This window comes from Notolepis coatsorum (genome assembly GCF_963971535.1).
Source record: "Notolepis coatsorum genome assembly, chromosome: 5".
Lineage (NCBI taxonomy): Eukaryota > Metazoa > Chordata > Actinopteri > Aulopiformes > Paralepididae > Notolepis > Notolepis coatsorum.
In genome coordinates this window covers 122,049,711-122,070,780 of record NC_140169.1, presented here as the reverse complement: position 1 = coordinate 122,070,780, position 21,070 = coordinate 122,049,711, and the positions used below count along the sequence as shown (strand labels likewise).

At 42.6% G+C, this 21,070-nt stretch overlaps 1 protein-coding gene across 1 annotated transcript in view; it reads left to right on the top strand.

Moving 5' to 3' along the window:
- LOC311228327 (cyclin-dependent kinase 19-like) overlaps window positions 1-21,070 on the top strand; it is a gene marked incomplete at both ends in the record, with an annotated part of 184,626 nt that overhangs the window by 32,703 nt on the left and 130,853 nt on the right. The window contains 1 exon segment of the mRNA XM_084314236.1: window positions 19,468-19,543. Within this exon segment, the coding sequence (XP_084170362.1) occupies window positions 19,468-19,543 (76 nt within the window).

Below are 21,070 nucleotides of genomic sequence, written 5' to 3'. Positions count from 1 at the left end.
AATGTTAATGGTATGAATAGTCCAATCAAAAGGAGTAAGGTGATGACGAAACTTAAGAAAGAAGAGGCGCAGGTTATCTTCTTACAAGAAACACATCTAATATCACAAGAACATGAAAAGCTGAAGAGATTCGGGTATGAGAATCTGTTTTATAGTTCTTTTAAACAGAACCTTAGAAGAGGAGTAGCTATACTAATTAAGAACACAGTGAAGTTTGAAATGATCAGGGAAATAAGGGATAAAGATGGGAGGTATGTAATGGTCAAGGGGAAAATGGAAGGTCAAATGGTAACACTAGTGAATGTGTATGCTCCACCAGAAAGTGAGAAATATCTATTTGAAACAATCTTTGATATCATAGCGATGGAAGGGGAAGGGGTCCTAATCTGTACAGGTGATTTTAATGTAGTACTGAACTATGACATAGACACGACAAGCACAAAGAAATGGAGGACAAACATTAGCAAATATATGAATATACAAATGGCAGAATTAGGAATCATGGATATATGGAGAGAAATGCACACACTAGATAGAGAATACACACATTATTTGCATCCACACACAACATATTCAAGGATAGACTATTTTCTCATGACAACAGGGGACAGATACAGGGTAGAAGACTGCAGGATAGGGGTAACGGACATATCAGACCATAGCGCAATATATCTGACAGTGAATCTTAAAAGTAGGCGGAGAAATACAGTTTGGAGACTGAATGTAGGACTATTAAATAACAAAGGTTTGGTTAATGAAGTAAAAGGAGACATAATTAGATACAGAGAAGAAAATGATAATGGAGAGGTAGACCCAAACATTTTATGGGATGCGCTAAAGGTAGTAATACGTGGAAAATGTATAGCAAAGACGGCATTACTCAAGAAGGCCAGAATAGAGACATACCAGCACTTGATAAAGAAACTGAAAGAATTAGAGAAAGAACACCAAAGCTCAAAGAACCAAAAGACACATAGAGAGGTAAAGGAAGTTAGAGGAAAGATAAACAAAGAACTGCTGACAGAAATAGAGAAGAATGCTAGATACATGAAACAGACATACTATGAAGGAGGACCGAGAGCGACCAGACTTTTAGCTAGACGAATCAGGACACAACAAAAACTGAACACAATACACACAATAAGGGACACGAACACAAACAAAATACTAAGAGAACCAGCTGAAATAGAGAAGACATTTGAAGAATACTATAAGAAACTATACACACAACCGATAGCGGCAGGAGAAGAGGAGATAGAGGATCTTTTTGAAATTTTTTATCTACCATCGATAGGGAAGGAACAGAACGAAATATTAAACGCAGAGATTACAGAACAGGAAGTGGGGAATGCGATCAGTAAAGCAAAGAGCAGTAAGTCACCGGGTAGCGACGGATTCCCCTCTGAATTCTACAAAACATATAGACAGGAACTGAGCCCCATATTAGAAGCAGCATTCAGACACACGATGAAAGAAGGCACAATGCCACCTTCATGGAAAGAAGCCATAATTACTACAATTCCAAAAGAACGGAAAGATAGAGAACTATGTAGCAGTTTCAGACCTGTGTCCATACTTAATGTAGATTACAAGATGTATACATCAATAATATCCAAAATATTTGAGACATTTATGACAGATATTATAGACGAAGACCAGACCGGATTCATTAAAGGAAGACAGACACAGGATAACATAAGGAAGACAGTGCAGGTGGTAGATGAGATACAAAAGGAAGGAGGAAGTGCAGTATTAGTTAGCCTAGATGCAGAAAAAGCATTTGACAGTGTAAGCTGGATATTTCTATATAAAGTATTGGAGAAATTTGGATTAGACAAAAACGCTATGAATTATTGCATTATATCAAGAACCTCACCACACATCATGTTAATGAAGCTTAGGGCCCTAGGCTTTAATGAGGCAGCTCAGAAATTGATTGGTTCCTACCTAACAGGGAGACAACAGGTGGTAGATATAAACGGAGTACTCTCCAGTCCTCGGACAGTTGAGTGCGCGGTCCCGCAAGGGAGTGTTTTGGGTCCGCTCCTCTTTCTCCTGTATATTAATGACCTGAAAGCAGCTTGCTCATGTGACCTTTTTTTATACGCGGATGACTCCGCCTTACTAGTGTCTCACAAAGACAAGCAAGTGGTTGAGCAGACATTGAGTGCAGAACTAGAGAAGGATAGCGACTGGCTAGTAGGGGTGGACGGTATAAACGGTATACGGTATAAACGGTATTAATTTGCTCTACGGTATGGATTTTGACTATACCGTGTAACCGGTAGAGTAGCTCTAAAATAGCAATGACGTCATGTAACCACAGCGCGACTATTTCAATCGCATTTGCCCCTAAAAATAGATAGAATTAGTCATAGATAATAGATATGTGCAAACTGGAAAACGTTATTTAGGAGGCTTCGCGCAGTGGGCGTGTCAACACGCAATTGTCATTTCATAATAAACACATATCACCGCGGCGCACAGCAAGTTTCAATTTCAGTTCCTGGCATTTTTAACCAGTGGAGAAAGGTAAGAGATGTCCCTATCGTTTTTCTTATATGAATTATTCTACGTTAATAAAACATACCTGGTGATCAACTACAGTTTGCTGTAAACATTATGATATGCGTGTAGCAAGGCGGCTAGGTGGTGTAGTGGGCAAGGCACTCGCCACCAGTGTGGAGACGCTAGGATTCGCATGTTCGAATCCAGCTCTCCACATTGTTTTCAGTTTAGCTGGTCGTCCGCAGTAATACACATTGGCCGTATTACGGGGAGGGAAAACTGAAGGGTGGGGATCGAACGTTGTGAACAAGCGACTCCTACAAGTCGGTTGGTGCGCCTGCGCAGTAGAATCAGGAAGTGTCGGGGGCAGCGTGAGCCTCCCACGCATTACTCCTCGACACTGAGAGATCGAGCTGCGCAGGTGAAAAGATGCGACTGCTGTTACCTCAAGTACCGGAGGGGACTTGTGCTATGTATGACTTAGTCCACATTGCAGCCGGCTTGTGGGAGGCAAGAAACAGCGTTCGTGACAGGGGAGGGTTGAATTGGATGATACGAAATTGGGATGGGAGAAAAAATAGAAAAATGGGAGAAAAAGTGGATCAAAAAAAATGATATGCGTGTAGCGTTATGATAACGACGGCTGCAGCGGGAGCTGGGAGGACGGCGGCAGCAGTGGATTTGCGAATAGCATGCAGCTGCAGAGCCGCAGAGCCAGCGGCGCTTTCAGGTCAGGTCCGCTCAACAGCGCCCCCCCACCCAACGTCTGAAAGCTGTGACCAGACCTGAAAGCGCCGCTGGCTCTGCGGCTCTGCAGCTACATATGCTTCTAGCAAAATCCAGCATCCAGCCCGGCTGTTTGCAATGGGAGCAGCACGGACTCGGGACTTATTTTATTTGGAATATAATGACTTTATACGCAAAAGTAGCCTAGTTTTAAGTTAAAATATTATAAATCTACATGCCTTGAGGATGTCATTCTTTATATAGCCTGCCTATCAGGCAAAAAAAAATATTCTAACGGAAACACTGATACCGTGATATATACCGTTACCGTCTATGCTTCAAATTATACCGTGATATAAATTTTAGACCATACCGTCCACCCCTACTGGCTAGGCTACAACAAGCTGTCCCTCCATGTGGGGAGTCCATTCTATTCGGGTCAAAGGTCAGGCTCAGAAAATCGCCAGGTTTTAACATTAGAATAGGAGATACTGTTCTCACAGACAAAACATCTGTGAAATATACAGACAAAACATCTGTGAAATATCTTGGTTACGTCCTGGAAAACAGCTTATCAGGGGAAAGCATGGCTCACCAAGCACTTACAAAGATCAATAACAGGACTAGATACCTAGCCAGAATCTCTCATTTTCTAGATCAGTCAGCGATGAAGATTCTTGCTGGAGCACTCATACAGTGTCACTATGACTATGCGTGTGGCTCCTGGTACAACAGTGCCCCCAAAAGTCAGAAAATAAAACTACAGACTTCACAAAACAAGCTAATCAGGGTAATACTAAGGCTACCTGCCCGAACCCACCTTGACCCATCACACTTTGAGATCATGAGATGGCTTAAGGTGGAAGACAGAGTAAACCAGATAGGGATGTGCCTAGTTCACAGAATAGTGCACAGGGTAGTGCCAGTGTACTTCAACAACTACTTCAACCGAATCAGGGACACCCATGCATACCCAACTAGGCGCAGCTCAACTGACTTTGTGCCAGTCAGATTCAGAAGCTGTATGGGGAAGGAGTCATTTCTGTATTCAGCAGCTATCTATTGGAACAGTCTGCCCAGTGACCTGAAAATCGTAGACAATGCCATTAGATTCAAGTCCAGCCTGAAGACATGGCTCAAAAGGGACTATACTTAACCTAGACACTTAGCTTTTTTTTTATCAAATTTTTTTTTATTATTATTTACATGAAAACAAGACAACACAATAACCACAATAACAATACACAGAACTTCACAGGGAAATAACAGAAACAATAATAATACAGAAATAACAAATTATAAAGACAAAAAGAAAACAGAGTACAACCTTTTAAAATTTAAAGGGGTACTATCTAATAAATGGCCTTTCCCAGTATTCAGCACCGTTTCTCCGGCCGTGTGGCCCTATATTAATAAAACTTATATCTCTAATTCTCAAAAAGGCCCATTCTTCCAATTCACCTCACAACATTCACCCTCACCGAGCTGAGTCATCACAAAATGTGCATATCAGTGATGTCAGAGATTTCCCAGCTGCATAACAATGTGGCAGATGCCACCGGGTCACACAGTGGTTGGAGCCCAGCCTCAAAACGGCCTAAGGTCCTGAGGTAGAAAAACGCTGCTTTTGAGTACACGACTAGAAAAACAAAACGATGAACCTTCTTGAAAAACAAAAACCTACAGAGGTGTTCCATAGACTCACAGGAACCGTGTAAAAGTGTCAAAATAGTGAAGAAATAGCTAAATAGCTCCCCCCCAATAAAATCCCCAGTTAAAGTCAAGAGGACAACACAAAAGACAAGACAGACAAGACATTTCCTCCTCCCCCTCCCACGAGACCGCCGGACTCCCCCGAACAAGCACCCCAACCCCGCTCAGCCGCACACGGCGGTCCTGACCTTCTCAGCTGCTGCGAACCACAGGTCAATCCCAGCCTGCCCCACCCCAATCACCCGCGCCATGGATATCTCAAGATAAATCACATCCAACAGTGTTAGGGACCAGTTAATCACTGTGAGCTTCTCAGGCTCCTTCCATCTCAATGCTATTAGCTTCTTCGCTGCTGTGACGCCCGCTAGGACAACCCTTTTTAGTTGTACGGACGCGGGTAGTGTTGTTATATCGTTCAGGAGTAGCGTAACAGCTGTGAATGGGATAGTTAAGCCACACAGATCTGAAAGTTTGTCCGTTATTGACCTCCAGAAGCGGGCCACTGGTGGGCAATCCCAATACATATGCATATAAGTGCCAGTGGCCCTTTGAGAGCACAAAGTGCACCGAGAGTCGGTTACCAGTCCCATAGCAAATAGCTTCCTAGGTGTAAGATAGGTCCTATGAATATAATTAAAATTAATTTGCTGGTGATTGGGGTTGCGGGAAGACAATGCCACATTTGCCCAAACATCATCCCAGTCAAACTCGGGGTCCAACTCCGGGATATCCCCACGCCAGATTGTATCCAATGATACATTTTTATACGTGGATTGAATTAAGAGCGTATAAAAGTCTGAGACAAACCCTCTGGAGGTCGTCCTGTCCACTATGAGCCTGAGGAAGGGGTGTGGTTGCAAAGCTTGAGCCCACGGCACGCCATGCGCCCTCAGCGCTGACCTTAGTTGAAGGTAAAGAAAGAAGGACTCGCCGGGAAGATCATAAAATTCTTTTAAGTCCTGAAACGCACAAAGGCCGTTCTTATCATAAATATCCTCCAGAGTATGAACTCCCCTCCTTTGCCATTGAGGAATACTAACCGGCTTGTGCCCAACAAGTAGTTGCTGGTTATTAAAAATTGGAGAGTCCAGGTGCCATGGGCATTTAACCGCACACGACTTCTGTACATTACGCCATGTTTGGATCACGTGAGTTATGATCGGTCCATACCTCAGTCGGCATTTCGAAATAGGGACAGTGGAGTACACTACATCCTGCAATCTTAGCGGTGAGACCGCCGCCGCTTCTAAGGAGCGCCAAGATACAGCATCTATAGGGTCTAGCCAGCACATCAGAGGTCTCAGTGAAAAGGACCAGAAATAAAGCTTAAAATCAGGGATTGCGAGGCCCCCATCTTGTTTTCTACGTTGAGTAGTAGCTCTTTTGATTCTCGGGCGTTTGTTATTCCAGATAAACTTAGATACCATCGATTGTACCTTGCGCCAGTGGTCTATTGGAGGGGGCAGGGGGAGCATTGAGCTAACAAAATGTATCCTAGGCAGGACGTTCATTTTGATTATGGAAGCCCGGGCCTGTAAGGAGTTAGGAGGGGACGACCATCTGTCTAGATCCTGGCGTATTTTATCATAAGTACCCGTGAAGTTGTACTTAGTAGTTTGACTTAGCGTGGGGAATATCTCTATGCCTAAGTATTTAAAATGTTCCACTATGGGGATATCAGCTGGTAGTCGCACCGCCTTGGCCAGCTCATTAAGAGGTAGGCAGGCTGATTTGTTCCAGTTAATCTTAAAGCCTGACAATTTACCAAAGTCGTCGATTATTCCCAGTAATTTTGTGGCCGACTGGGAGGGGTCATCCATAAAAATCAGTAGGTCATCTGCATAGAGAGCAATTTTGTGTGGTGTATTATTGACCATTATGGGGACGATGTCCTCCGATTGCCTAATAAATTGGGCCAGTTTGATCGCAGTGTACCAATACCGTCATAAACCTCTGCAGGCGGCGGGCCAGCACCTTGGCAAACACTTTTAGATCGGCCCCGAGAAGACTCAAGGGCCTATAGCTACCACAATCATTGGGATCTTTATCCTTCTTGAGAAGTAAAGAAATCAATGCCATGTTGACATCTCTTTAGAACTCCCCTTGTTCGATAGCGTAATTGATCATATCGAGCATCAATGGACCCAGTTGGTCCCAGAAAGCTAAATATACCTCGGGTGGAAATCCCATCCCAGCCTGGTGCCGTCTCCCTAAGTTCCATAAGAGTGATCGGTTTCCCCAGTTCCTTAGCCTCTTCCTCAGAAATGTGGGGTATCTCAAGCCCGCCAATGAACTATTCAAATTTAGAGTTATCGAAATTAACCTCTGAGCTATATATAACTGTGAGTAAAACTCTTTAAAAGTGTCGTTGATCTTTTTCGAATCAGTAGTGACTGTTCCCTGTCACGTCTTGATCGAAGGGATATCCGAGAAATGATCATTCGAGCGTATTTTCATTGCCAACAGATGGCTAGGCCTGGAACCGTGAAAGTAGTAATTTTGCCTTGTCCTATGTATCAAGAACTCAGACTGTTGTTTAAGTATGGAGTTTATTTCTTTCTTGACTATCTTACGTTGTGTGTTTAGTCGTTCATTATAGTTAGTTTGCAAATATGCGTATAGGTCCGCGTATAATGTTTCCAGTCCTTCTAGTTTTTTTGACAGGGATTTACGCAAATTGGAGGCGAAAAGTGTGACATGACCCCTGATAAATCCCTTCAATGCGTTCCACAGGACCCTAGGGTCTTCGACCGTGCCGACATTGATCTGCAAGAATTCAACTAGTTTACTCCTGAACTCAGTACAGAAATCATCGTTCTTTAATAAGGTTGAGTTAAAACGCCACCTGTGAGCTCTTGTGGAGAGCCTGCCAAAGGTTGCCATAAGGAAAATCCCCTTGTGGTCCGAGAGAGCTAGGGGAACCAATGAGACGTCGAAACTATCAAACATATTAGGGGACGCGAATGCATAGTCTATTCGAGAGAAGGTTTTGTGTCTGGCTGACAGGTGAGAGTAATCCTTGAGGGTGGGATTGGATATGCGCCAGAGGTCTGCGAGCCCCGTGTCCTGGGCCCACATCCTGAGGGCCTTAGAGGACTGTTTTTGGTTGCTTGTTTCAGAGGACCCGGACCTATCCATCTCCGCATCCCAGCACGCATTAAAATCGCCACCCACAATAATAATAATAATAATGACTTGGATTTATATAGCGCTCTTCATGGCACCCAGAGCGCTTCACAGAGTCCATTATTCGTTCATACACAGTCATACCGGTGGTGGTAAGCTACAATTGCAGCCAGAGCTGCCCTGAGGCAGACTCACGGAAGCGTGGCGAATAATCAACGCCTACGGCCCCTCCGACCACCACCAACATTCATTCACATGCATACACATTCATACGAGGCAAGTAGGTTAAGTGTCTTGCCCAAGGACACAACGGCAGTGGGATGGACATGGGCTTGAGCGGGATTCGAACCACCAACCCTTCGATCATTGGACGACCCGCTCTACCCCTGAGCCACGCCGCCCCACAATGAGAGCGTATCCAGTAAGTTCCAACATATTCTTCGTGATTGTATTATAGAACGCTGAATCAAATGTGTTAGGGGCATACAATGCTATTATTGCCATCTTCCTATGAGAAAACTCAACTTTTGCTATAGTAATCCTTCCCTCCGTGTCCGACCACACATCCAGGACTTTGATATCAAGGTTACGTCTTGTAACTATGACGACTCCTTTTGTCTTATTGTCGGCTGAGGATGAGGAGATAACGTGATATTGTCGATTTGCTAGCCTTGACACATCACCCACCAATAAATGCGTCTCACTAAGGAGAGCAATGTCAATATTTCTTCTCTTCAATAACCAAAGGACACTGGCACGCTTGTGTGGGGCGTTAAGACCCCCTGCGTTCCAAATTAAAATATTCAATTTAGCCATGGTCGAATTTGTCTAAATGCGTGGAGAACATACCAGTGCAGCCAGGCTGAGGACAGAGGCGCTGATCCAGGCGGGCCCAGACGGTCAATCCCAAGAGTTCAGAGGAGGAACAATTACACACATATAGGACAACAGTACAGAAAACACAGAAAAATACCACCCCAGTTACAACCCCCCCTACTTCTACTCTATACCCTAACCCACCCATCCTAATATTAACCCTCCTATACCCACTCTCCAATCCCCTCTCTATGCTCCATCCACTAAGGATGGTCATCTTCCTATCGTTTCCCACTGGAATCATGGATCCAATAAGACGCTCTCCACTCCGACCCCCTCTCTAGATAAACCCCTGATTAAACCCCCCACAAGTCAAAAAAAAAATAATAATAATAAGTTATTGGTCGAAAACAAACGTGAGCCTTGGCCCTAACATGAGCCAACTATAAGGGAAAAATGTGCTATTATTATATAATAACTCAACGCCATCCCTGTAACCAACTACTTCTGAATATGCGTATCAACGTCGCAATGCTATAGCACAAATGGATAAAAGAAAATAAAAAAAAATTAAAGCATACCAGAAGATAGTTAGGGCAGGACCCAATCACAGTTAAATTGTGCAAACATATGCCACTTAAACAGCAACAATAAAAAGAAAAAGAAAAAAGTGTTATTGGTCAAGGTGCAAGCATTTCACAGTCCCTCTGGTCAGGCACAAAGGCTGGAATGACATAATCCTATATAAGAATAGAAGTAAACACCTTCATTAACCCGGGGGTAGTAATAAGCTATACCTGACACAACCTGTTATTATATATTACATATATATACATAACCGACCTTCAACGACCGGAGCCTAAGGCTCAAAAACAGCCAAACCCCGTCTAGACAAGGAAAACAAGACCTAGAAACACAACAAAACAGATCAACCGAAGGTGTTACTAGCGAAAACAAACGTGAGCCTTGGCCCTAATATGAGCCAACTATAAGGGAAAAATTTGCTATTATTATATAATAACTCAACGCCATCCCTGTAACCAACTACTTCTGAATCTGCGTATCAACGTCGCAATGCTATAGCACAAATGGATAAAAGTTAAAAAATTAAAGCATACCAGAAGATAGTTAGGGCAGGACCCAATCACAGTTAAATTGTGCAAACATATGCCACTTAAACAGCAACAACAGCCAAAATACGTAAACATTAACGGGTCCCGAATGACTCGGTGCGGGCGATAGACATAGCATGCTAGTTAGCCCGAGGCTAGCACGTAAGCTAGTGATGAAACCAGCCAGCGCGCTAGTATCTGTTATGTACATTGTCCAGCTAGCTCGCTAGCTTTCATAGAGGCGACACACACGTACGACCATGAGGTCAGCATTAGCAAGTAACAGAAGTCATTGGGATGCCCCGTTAGTTTGGATGGGCAATGGCCAGTCGACGATCATCGCCCTTACACAGCACAGATAATCTCCCGGGGGAGAATAGCGTAGGCCTCAGGCCCAACTTCCATAGCCTGGCCATGACCACTTTGTATTCGCCTCTCTGTGCTTGAACCTCCGGCGTAAAGTCTTCGAAAATGGCCACTTTGTGATTGCAGAGACCGAGTTCACCCCTCCTGGCACGGGCCGACCGCATGATGAGCTCCCTCTGTTGTAGCCTGTTTAGCTTAACAATGATGGGCCTCGGCTCCTTGTTCACTCCAGGACTGGTCTTGCCCGCTCTGTAGCCCGACTCGCACACAGGTGGGCTGGGGAGGACATCTTCCCCCAGTATTTTCTGCAACAACTCCGGCATGGTCTCCGAAAGACGACCTCCCTCACTGCCCTCCGGGACACCAACGATCCTGATGTTGTAACGTCTCTCCCAGGACTGCATTTCCACAATTACCGACTGTAGTTTGGCAACGTCAGCCTGCCTAGCCAGCAGGGAGCTCTCCAGACTCGCCAGCCTCTCGCCCTGTTGTGAGGCCTCTGTCGTTAGCGAGGCTAGTTCGTTAGCATTAGCCGTGGAGGCAGCGTGTAGCGACTCCATCTTCTCTCTCAACGGGTCGACCGCCAATCTAATTTCCTCTGTCATTGCCCGATGAAGGGTATCAAAAAATTCCGCCTGTGCTTTTCTTTGTGTTTCAGCGAAGCATACCTCAAAGTCTGCATGGAGTTTGGTCATGACCGAGAGAACAGCTTCACTTATTTCACTGATTCCGGACGAAGGCGAGGACAGATTCGGTGACAGTCTGCCGGCTGGCGTGCTCATGGCTCGGGTCTCCATTAACACAGCAAAAAGTTGAAAAAAGTCGACGAAAGTAGTTGATACTCGACGACTCAACAAGAAAACCAATAACAAATAAAAATAAAATAAAGACTAATGGGGAGAAAAGTGTATTTTTGCACGATAGTAGGGAGCTCTCGTGAAACACGTCCTACTCCATGAATGCCTGGCTCCGCCCCCCTGCCCAGTATCACCTAGACACTTAGCTTAAGGCACCTTGCATGTTGTATGAGTCTGTTATGTATATAAATGTTAAATGGTATATGTGATGTGTTGTGATGTCATGTTTTGTATGATGCATGTATAAGCATCACACTCCCCCACCCCCCCACAAGGACCACAATGGAAATAAGCTCTGAGCTTTTTTGTGTTTCATCCTTGGCAGTATATCCTGACTGTGCTTTTCTGTCACATGTTTATTTTTTTATATTGTCAAATAAAGTCATTCATTCATTCATTCAACCGACGGCAAGGATTAAGGTAAATGGTAGTCTGACGGACCGGATTAAACTAGAGAGAGCTACCAGACAGGGTTGTTGTCTTTCGCCGACGCTCTTTGATGTATTCATCGAACCACTGGCTCAACTAATTAGACAGACCAAAGACATCAAATGGGTGGAGATTAGGGCTGCAACTAATGACTAATTTGGTAGTCGACTAATCTGCCGATAATTTTTTCGATTAGTCGACTAATCGAAAACCAATGTAAACACATTTTTTTTTTTTTTTTTTTTTTTTTAAATTACCTATCTTTGTGAAAGTGGCTTCTCAGCTCTGGTCCAGCTGAAGACAGAGCAGAGGAACAGATTGGACATTGAGCATGACCTCAGAGTTGCTTGTCTACCATCACCCCAGACTTTGAGACTCTTGTCAGGACCAAACAACAACATCATAACATGATGATCCCATAGCAAATTAAAATAATGACTCATGAAACATTTGAATTTGGATCTTTAAGCCACTTTAAATGAAAATGTATTTGAAGAACAATACAGCAATACAGCAACAAGATAAATAAATTAAATAATACAAATTAAAGTGGAAGTGTACTTTAAATAACTTTTGTTTGCTGTGTGTGAGAGGAGTCCGTGTGTGTGTGTATGTGTGTGTGTCTTACTCTGATCGCTGTGTGAGTGAGAGGAGTGTGTGTACTGTGTAATTTGTGTGTGTGTCTTACTCTGATCGCTGTGTGAGTGAGAGGTGTGTACTGTGTAATTTGTGTATGTGTGTGTGTCTTACTCTGATCGCTGTGTGTGAGTGAGAGGAGTGTGAATGTGTGTGTGTCTTACTCTGATCGCTGTGTGTGAGAGAGAGGAGTGTGAATGTGTGTGTGTCTTACTCTGATCGCTGTGTGTGAGTGAGAGGAGTGTGTATGTGTGTGTGTCTTACTCTGATCGCTGTGTGTGAGTGAGAGGAGTGTGTATGTGTGTGTCTTACTCTGATCGCTGTGTGTGAGTGAGAGGAGTGCGTGTGTAATGTATTGTGTGTCTAGTCTGATCATCATCTCCTGCAGGGGAACAATGTTTTCAATGTCCAACATTTGCTATGGGATCATCATGTTATGATGTTGTCTGGAACCCTGAGAAGCCACTACCTATTCAAAGATAGGTAGTGCACAAAAAAAAAAAAAAAAAAAAATTAAATAATATATATATTTTTTTAATGACTAATCGACGCAACAATTTCTCGTCAACGATTTTTTTATAATCGACATCGTCGATTATGTCGACTAATCGTTGCAGCCCTAGTGGAGATAAGGGGAACAGAACATAAATTGGGACTGTTCGCAGACGACGTGATAGTATATATGAGACAACCAGACACAAGCTTTCCGACACTGATGGATTTACTGACATAATATGGATATTACTCAGGGTATAGACTCAACGTGACGAAGACACAGACTTTAGCACTGAACTACACTCCAACGATAGAGATAAAAGAAAAATACAAAATTAAATGGGACATGGACAGGATCAAGTACTTAGGGGTGAACATTACAAGAGGGGTGGAGAGATTATACGAGGCAAACTACACAGATTAATCAGAAAATCAAGAGAGACCTAGAAAGGGGCGGTCAGGTGGCGTAGCGGAGATTGCGTTCGTCACCAAATGCCGGAGACGCTGGATTCGCCTGTTCGAATCCAGCTCACAGCTCCAGCGTTGTCACCAGCTTGGTTTGCCGTTCACACTAATACAATTGGCAGTATTAGAGGGTGGGAAAGCTGGCGGGTGGGTCCGGGTCGTTGTAAACAGCGACTCCTACAGTTCGGTCGGGGCGCCTGCTCAGCGCGGATAGGATCTAAGGGGGGTAGTGTGATCCTTCCACACGTTACACCCTCTCAGTGAGAGTCCGTGCTGCCAGGTGAAAAGAAGCGGTTGATTGGCTAGACGTGTGTCGGAGGAAGCACGTGATAGCCTCCACTCTCCCAGACCGACTGTGGGGGGTAAGTGCGCAGCGACCAGGAAGGGGATTGGGAATTGGCATAACGACTAACATTGGGATGGGAGAAAATCGGAGGAAAAAGAGAGACCTAGAAATATGGACAGTAATGTCCCTAGATTTCAGCTCAAGGATCGAAATCATTAAGATGATCATATTACCAAGGTTATTATACCTATTTCAGTCTTTACCTATATAGACAGATATCAAGATTCATTTGGGGGGGGGGGGGGGGGAAAGACCAAGGATCAGATATGTGACTCTACAACTACCAAAGGAGAAAGGAGGAATGGCAGTACCCAGTTTAGAAGGCTATTACTATGCAGCACAGTTTAGGACAGTAGCATGCTGGTGCAATGTGAATTATAAAGCCAAATGGAAAGATATAGAAACCAAAAGAGAGGGATTCAAAGTGCAGGCACTAATATGAGATAGGGAGCTGTTCAGAAGACAGGAACAACTATACTAGACCCAATTACCAAATTCACTATAAACATATGGAACACAATAGTAAAGAAATACAAGCTATAAAAAGAATCCAAGATACTGAGATGGATAACACACGACAACAAATTCAAACCAGGGATAGACGACCATGGGTTCAAAAGATGGGAACAGGGGGGGGATAACAGCAATATGTACAATGATAGAAGGAGGGGAGATGCAGACTCTACAAAAATTGAAAGAATGATTCGGACTAGAGAATAGAGACCACTTTAGATATTTACAGATTAGAGATTACTATAACAAAGAAATAAAACAAGACAGAGACAAAGAACAGAATGGGGTAATTAAGATAATGGTAAAATCATATGAAGGAAGGAAGGGGAGGCACTATCAGCACTATATCAGGCAATAATGGACAGTAAGGGAATTACAACCTTCTACAGTATATAAAATAAAAGTGGGATAAAGAGTTAGAAATAGAGATAACAGAGGAGGAATGGTATAACACATGTAAGATACAACAATCAACCACAGGATCAAGGATATGGAGGGAGTTTGGGTGGAAAAACATAATTAGATTATTTATAACACCAGAAATACAGGGCAATTACACACCTGCACAGAAACCATCTTGGAGAAAATGTGGACAAGAAGTAGCGAACCACACACACATATTCTGGGGATGTCAGAAAATAAGAAACTATTGGGAAGAGATAGGAGAGATAATAAATGAAATAGTAGGATACGAAGTACCCCAGGCAGGCCAAGTATTGTATCTGGGGAACCTATCACAGGAAGGAATTCATGGGGAAGACAAATACTTGATTAAGATACTATTAGTAGCAGCCAAGAAAGCTTTGACTAAACTGTGGTACAGAGTAGAAGCACCGACGAAGGAACAATGGACAGAGATAATAGAGGGGATACAGGAAATGGAGAGAATCACACATATGCTGAGGCTGCAAGAGGAGAAATTTGAGTAAAAATGGGAAAAGTGGGAGGAATAGAAGAAAAGGAACGACATCACAGAAGAATGAAAAGGAAACAAGAAAATAAATGGAAATGTAAATAAACAATGTAAATATAGAATGGACCGAAGGACCCATGTCACCCTTTTTTCTTTTCTAATTTTTGTCTATTTGTTTTTAATTTTAATTTCTTTTTGATATTATGTCTTTATAGTTTTGTATGTTGAAATGTATTGTCTATTTTGTTGAAAAAAAGTAAAAAAAAAAGAAAGAAAGCTATCTGGCTGCATGTTAGCCTAGCTCAGCACAATGAATGCAAGCGGACAAGACCGGTTAGCCTAGGCATTGTCCAACTAACACCTCTCCCGAGGAAACTGGTATCTATCTTCTTGTCTCTCTCTGGAGAAGACGATAAGCTAATTTCCCAAAATGTTGGTGTTTTCTTAAGAATCCCAATATTATCACAACATGGCCCAAGTACCGTGACAATATTGTATCATCAGCTCTCTCACTCTGGTCATTTCCACTCTAGAAGGCCTTGTTAAAGGCCCAATCCTCAACCCTAACTAAGCTAAAGCAAAGCCCCACACTGAAAACCCAAATATGATATTGTAGTAAGCCTTTTTAATTTCTTTTATGTCATTTTTGTTTTAATTCTCAAATGGAAGAACTGAACTCTGCGTAACCCTAACCCTGATATTTGATTGCATGCTATGGCTTTAACCCTTTCACTACCAAATGGTTAACCCTTTCACTGTGACAATACAGAAGGTTAACCCTTTCACTGCCACACAACAAATGGTTAACCCTTTCACAACCACACTACAGAAGGTTAACCCTTTCACTACCACACTGGTAGTGAAAGGTTAACTGTCTGTAGTGTGGTAATGAAAGGTTAACCTTCTGTAGTGTGGTAGTGAAAGGGTTAAAAAGCATTGTTTACCTGTGAGACATTTGTAAACACTAGCGTGAAACAGACTTGTGTTTTGATTTTTGAAACAGACTTGTGAAATTTTTAGCGGTTAAGAAAATTCAAAGCATTGTTTTCCATCTACAAGTCCAACTCTTCATGAAAATTCTAAATGATAAAACAGTCATGATGCTCATTGATAATGGAAGACGAGAAGGTTTATCTCTCCATCAACAACATCAGTGTGTTACTGATGATACAGCACAGATGATCAGAGTCCAAAGAACAATCTGCCTTAGTGTCACTGTGTGGAACAAGGAAAAACCACACTTTTCCCCCCTTTTTTATGTTCCAAGTTTAAATGTTTTACCTTTAGGCTTAAAGAACACGTTGTAACCCTAGAAAGGCTCTGTCACTGCCGGCAATAATCAGAGAAGTACTTTGAGGAGGCGCGGAGACGAGAGGGTCTCCATATGTGAGTCTCGGAAAGTGAATCAGGATTATTATAGCCACATGGGAGTGGAGGAGCCATGCCTGTTGCAAGGCACAAAAGGCAGCCTTTATGGGTTTAATGTAACAGCCTCCCCCAGCGATGTGTCCCGTTGCCTACCCCCTCCACAGTACATTATTCAAATGCCCACAACAGTCGACTGTAAATTCACCATTCCGATTGTGCGCAGCTGAACTGAAAAAGCTTGACATTTGAATTGATGTCAGGGAGGGAAAAAAGTTAAAGAACAGAAATAGAGTAGGCCTTATTCCCTTCTGCACCATCCTCTTCTGTTTTGCACCAATCCTGCATTTACCTCCTGCATTTTTGCATTTATGTTGACTTGCCAGCCTTCTGCTGCTCTTGATAAAAAAATTACTTTATAGACTACATGAGATCAGGGGTGGTTGCTGGGCTTCATTTATTGCCTACATTTCACTGCTGTTGTGTGAAAACATTGTATCCTTTTATGGTCATGTTCTATGTTTTGACTTGAATTGAAAGGTGACATGCTTCTCCACGCTGTGAGTGTGTTTTTATGACCATAAAACCCATTCCCTGTGTCTGAAAATGAGGTTAGCTTTTCTTCATTCCTGAAAAGTTTACCCTTTTGGAGATACTAGGTCTTCACCCGACAGTGATGATTATTTACTAAATCCATATTCAGGACTAGCTATGACTATTACTGACCAGGGGAAAGCGTTATTAAGAAGGGTTTAGAGTAGCTATAGAGATCACTTGCTATTGGAGATGTGCCTGAAAAGCTCCTGTTATTCAATGTCCATTCCCTGTGCCAATTAGGCTGAGGTGGCACGACAAGGTCTTGTTTGATCTGCTGAGAGCAGTTCAACTCGCATAATAATCTCTTATTAGATGATGTCCGCAGACTCCATTTTCATTTTAATCGCAGCTCTTTTCAACAGTTTCGAAGTGGACATAATATATTTTTTATCACGTCATAGGCTATGCGCTTTTGTAGAACATTGCCTACCCTATCTCACATGAATCGATAGTTGTCTCCAGCACTGACTATGCTCAGCCCTACAGTGAGTCTCACATTTCACTTATGATCCTTCTATGAAGAAGCAGGATTTCACAAGGACACTGGAATAAACCATGGCATGTTGATCTACAATGTTGTCTATTAATAAAATAAATAAATACACCACCCTCACTCTCTGCATAGTGCGTGTGTTAAGGGTGGGAAAATAATCAATACAGCAATATATCGCAAGATTTTGCGTGCTGATATTATATCGATATAGTGATGCCAAGTATGTTTAAAAAAAATATATAATAATAATCCTTGGCTTGCAATAAAATTATTTGAATGAGGGAGGTGAACAGACAGAAACTGAATTTATTTTATTTGCAGATGGTAATAAAGTTTTTCCTTACATTATTATAGAATAGAATAGAAATACTTTATTCATCTAGAGGGAAATTTGGCACTACAAATCATTCACAGTAAACGGTAAACAAAATAGTTAGTAATAGTTAATAATCGAGTTGCGGGCAGTGTGTGTTAAAGAGGCATTGTTTCATGTACAATTGGCCAGTTTGTGATGCACACTAAAGTCAATTCTGTGAATAAATACATAATTCCTGCTTTTTGCCTTTTTATGGGTATTTCTTCTTCTTCAGTTACACAGATATTGTGATGTATCGTAGATTAGGGCTGGACAATTAATCAAAATAAAATCGCGATGTCGATTCATAGACCTATGCAATCTCATTTCTAAATTATGATGATTTTCTTTTATTAAAAAATATTTAAATTTCTTTATTTAATTTCTTTTTACTTAAGTTAACTTTTTTAAATGATGACGATTCTGACTTGAGTTATTTTGTATGTTACAAGAGACTTTTAAGTTTAAGTCAAGCACTTTCATATATGTTATGTTTAAGTTTAAGTCAAGCACTTTGATATGTTATGTTGTCTGTTTAAGAAAGAGTGCAATTAATTATTTTATTGAAAAAATAAGAATCGTGTGAGAGAATCGTGATCTCAATTCTTAGAGAAAAATCGTGATTCACATTTGAACAAGAATCGCCCAGCCCTATCGTAGATGAAATCTTTTGCAATATATCGTGTATTGTGATATCATTATCGAGGGACAAATATCAGTACATGTACATGTCAAAATACTTCCCAAAGGTCAGTGAATACCACGATCACAACACCAGAGGGAGCTCCACAAATCATGTTAAACCCAGATTCGGCTCAAACAAGGGACTAAACACGTTTAGCAATTATGCCACATCAATGTGGAACGCCCTACCCAAAGCTGTAAAGGAATGTGAATCACTACCCACTTTCAAAAACACTATCAAAGAACACCTACGGGAGAATGCAATTCGAAACTGGCCCCTGCAAATGTCCTAACCCAACCCCCACCAATGTACAGGGGCTTTGTCAATATTCCAATGTACAGTGTACAGTGTCCCCCACCCACCCCCTACCCAACTCACGTCGTCCCACCCCTAGAGTGTGTGGGGCTAAAGAAAGCACTATTGCCAGGCTGGTATGTAGTTGGAATCATGAACCTGAGCTTGCATCAGGGGGTGAAAAGCAGGCAGGATAATGATCGTGGCTCAGGAGAGAGGCTGCACTCGACAACAACAATACAGCACTCCCGTGGCAAGGGAACAGCTGTCTCCAGCACCAGGACATTGCTAATGGCAGGTGTTCCTCTCTTCCATTAGAAGAAGAAGACTGGCAGTTCACTGTCTCAAGTCTCTTTTTCATTGTCCCCTCTCCTCCCCTTCTCCTTGTGTCCTCTAACCACAACTTCATTGATTGATTGATTGAAAATGTTATTGACAGATTGCAGAATGGGTACAATACAGTACAGCTCAATACACACAATTGTTAAGGGGATGCAGACCAGAGAAAGACTTTCGTCTTGTTTACATCAGGGTCCCCCATTTTCAATTCATAATCTATGTTTCTCCAAGAAGATTTGACAAGTCTACTGACGTCAAAGAAATAAAGTTGTTTTATAATGCTGTCACCCCCCCCCCCCCACCCCCTCATCTCTGCAGGAAGGATGAGAAGGAGTACGCACTGAAACAAATCGAAGGCACTGGAATATCGATGTCTGCCTGCAGGGAAATCGCTGTGAGTTTATTTGACGGCCTTGAATATGTTTTCAGTGTTGTTTCCTTTTTATTATTATTATTTTTAATCTTTAGCTGATATTCCTCACAAATCTTTTTCAATTGGACCATTTTTGATTGTGCGTAGCGGCCACGTGCTTATCGCTAATGTTCTTCTGACATTCTATTATGCGGAGGAAGCCGATGAACTACTGTACCCCGAAGTCTCTGTCCAGTAACGTGTTTGTCAGGAAGGTGTCTGTCTGCCACAAATAAATACGGTACAGAGCTGGAAAACTAAACAAGCTCCATCACTGTGGCCACATGCAGGCATAACCGATGTAACCCAGGTCTAAAAGCTGCAGTTCTAATTCTGTCACAAAGCCATTGTAAACAGTCTCTCTCTCTCTCTCTCTCTCTCTCTCTCTCTCTCTCTCTCTCTCTCTCTCTCTCTCTCTCTCTCTCTCTCTCTCTCTCTCTCGGTGGTCATTATGAAACATGAGAACATGCTATTTGACAGAATATATGGCCGGTGATTTATTCCTGGTCGGGGGCCCAGCGGTGTGCGATCGGCTGAATCACTCGATCTAATTGATCACATTTAGAGGCAGAAGGACCTCAGGCCGTCTCTCTCTCTCTCTCTCTCTCTCTCTCTCTCTCTCTCTCTCTCTCTCTCTCTCTCTCTCTCTCTCTCTCATCCTCGCTTACAGTCAGCTGTCACCTCACATTTCTCAGCCGCTCCACAGTTCATTCCCAACAGGTCATCTAGAAGCAGCCCTAAGAGTTCAAATCACAGTGTCATCAGTGTATCTGATCTGAAATCAAATCTTTTGGTTGGGTCCCGGGGCCCCGGCTGGCCGCCTTGCTGGCTGGCTGTTACGTAAGTGAGGCTGGTCTCCATACTGCTCACATGCCGCGGGTGGTAGGTAGGTATGTGTCACATGATCTAGACAACATGAGTCACGTTGTGCACGGTTGCACCAGTGACAGCCTTGCAGTGTTTTTCCCCTACACACTCTAGATCAGGGGTCAGCAACGTTTTTGACATGGAGTGCCTGTTTGAAATATAGTTGTAACTAGTGTGCCTCAACAATATTCCATGCATCGTAATTTCTTTTTCTCATAATCAGGTCTTTTTAATGATAATTTGTACATTATTACATCATTATTGTTATTGTTATTATTAACAATATTATTATGATGGTTGTATCAACCCTAAATCTGAGTTGGGGGGGGGGGGGGGGGGGGGGAATGCAATGCAGACAAACAGCTGCATACAGTGCGACCATTTCACTCACATTTGCCCATTCATTTTTGGACACATCACACACCATCGGTGTGTGTACTGTACGTGTGCTGTCATAGCTCCACCTACAGGCCTAATGGAGAACACCAGGAGAACACCAGGATGTGAATGGAGGGTGAATGTGAGGTATATTGTGTAAATAAGTTTTGATTGATCGCAAGACTACACTGTAAAAAAAGTTATAATAATAAGTTAACTTAAAAATATTGAGTTCAGTTACTGTGCATTAAGGTTTTCAGTTTT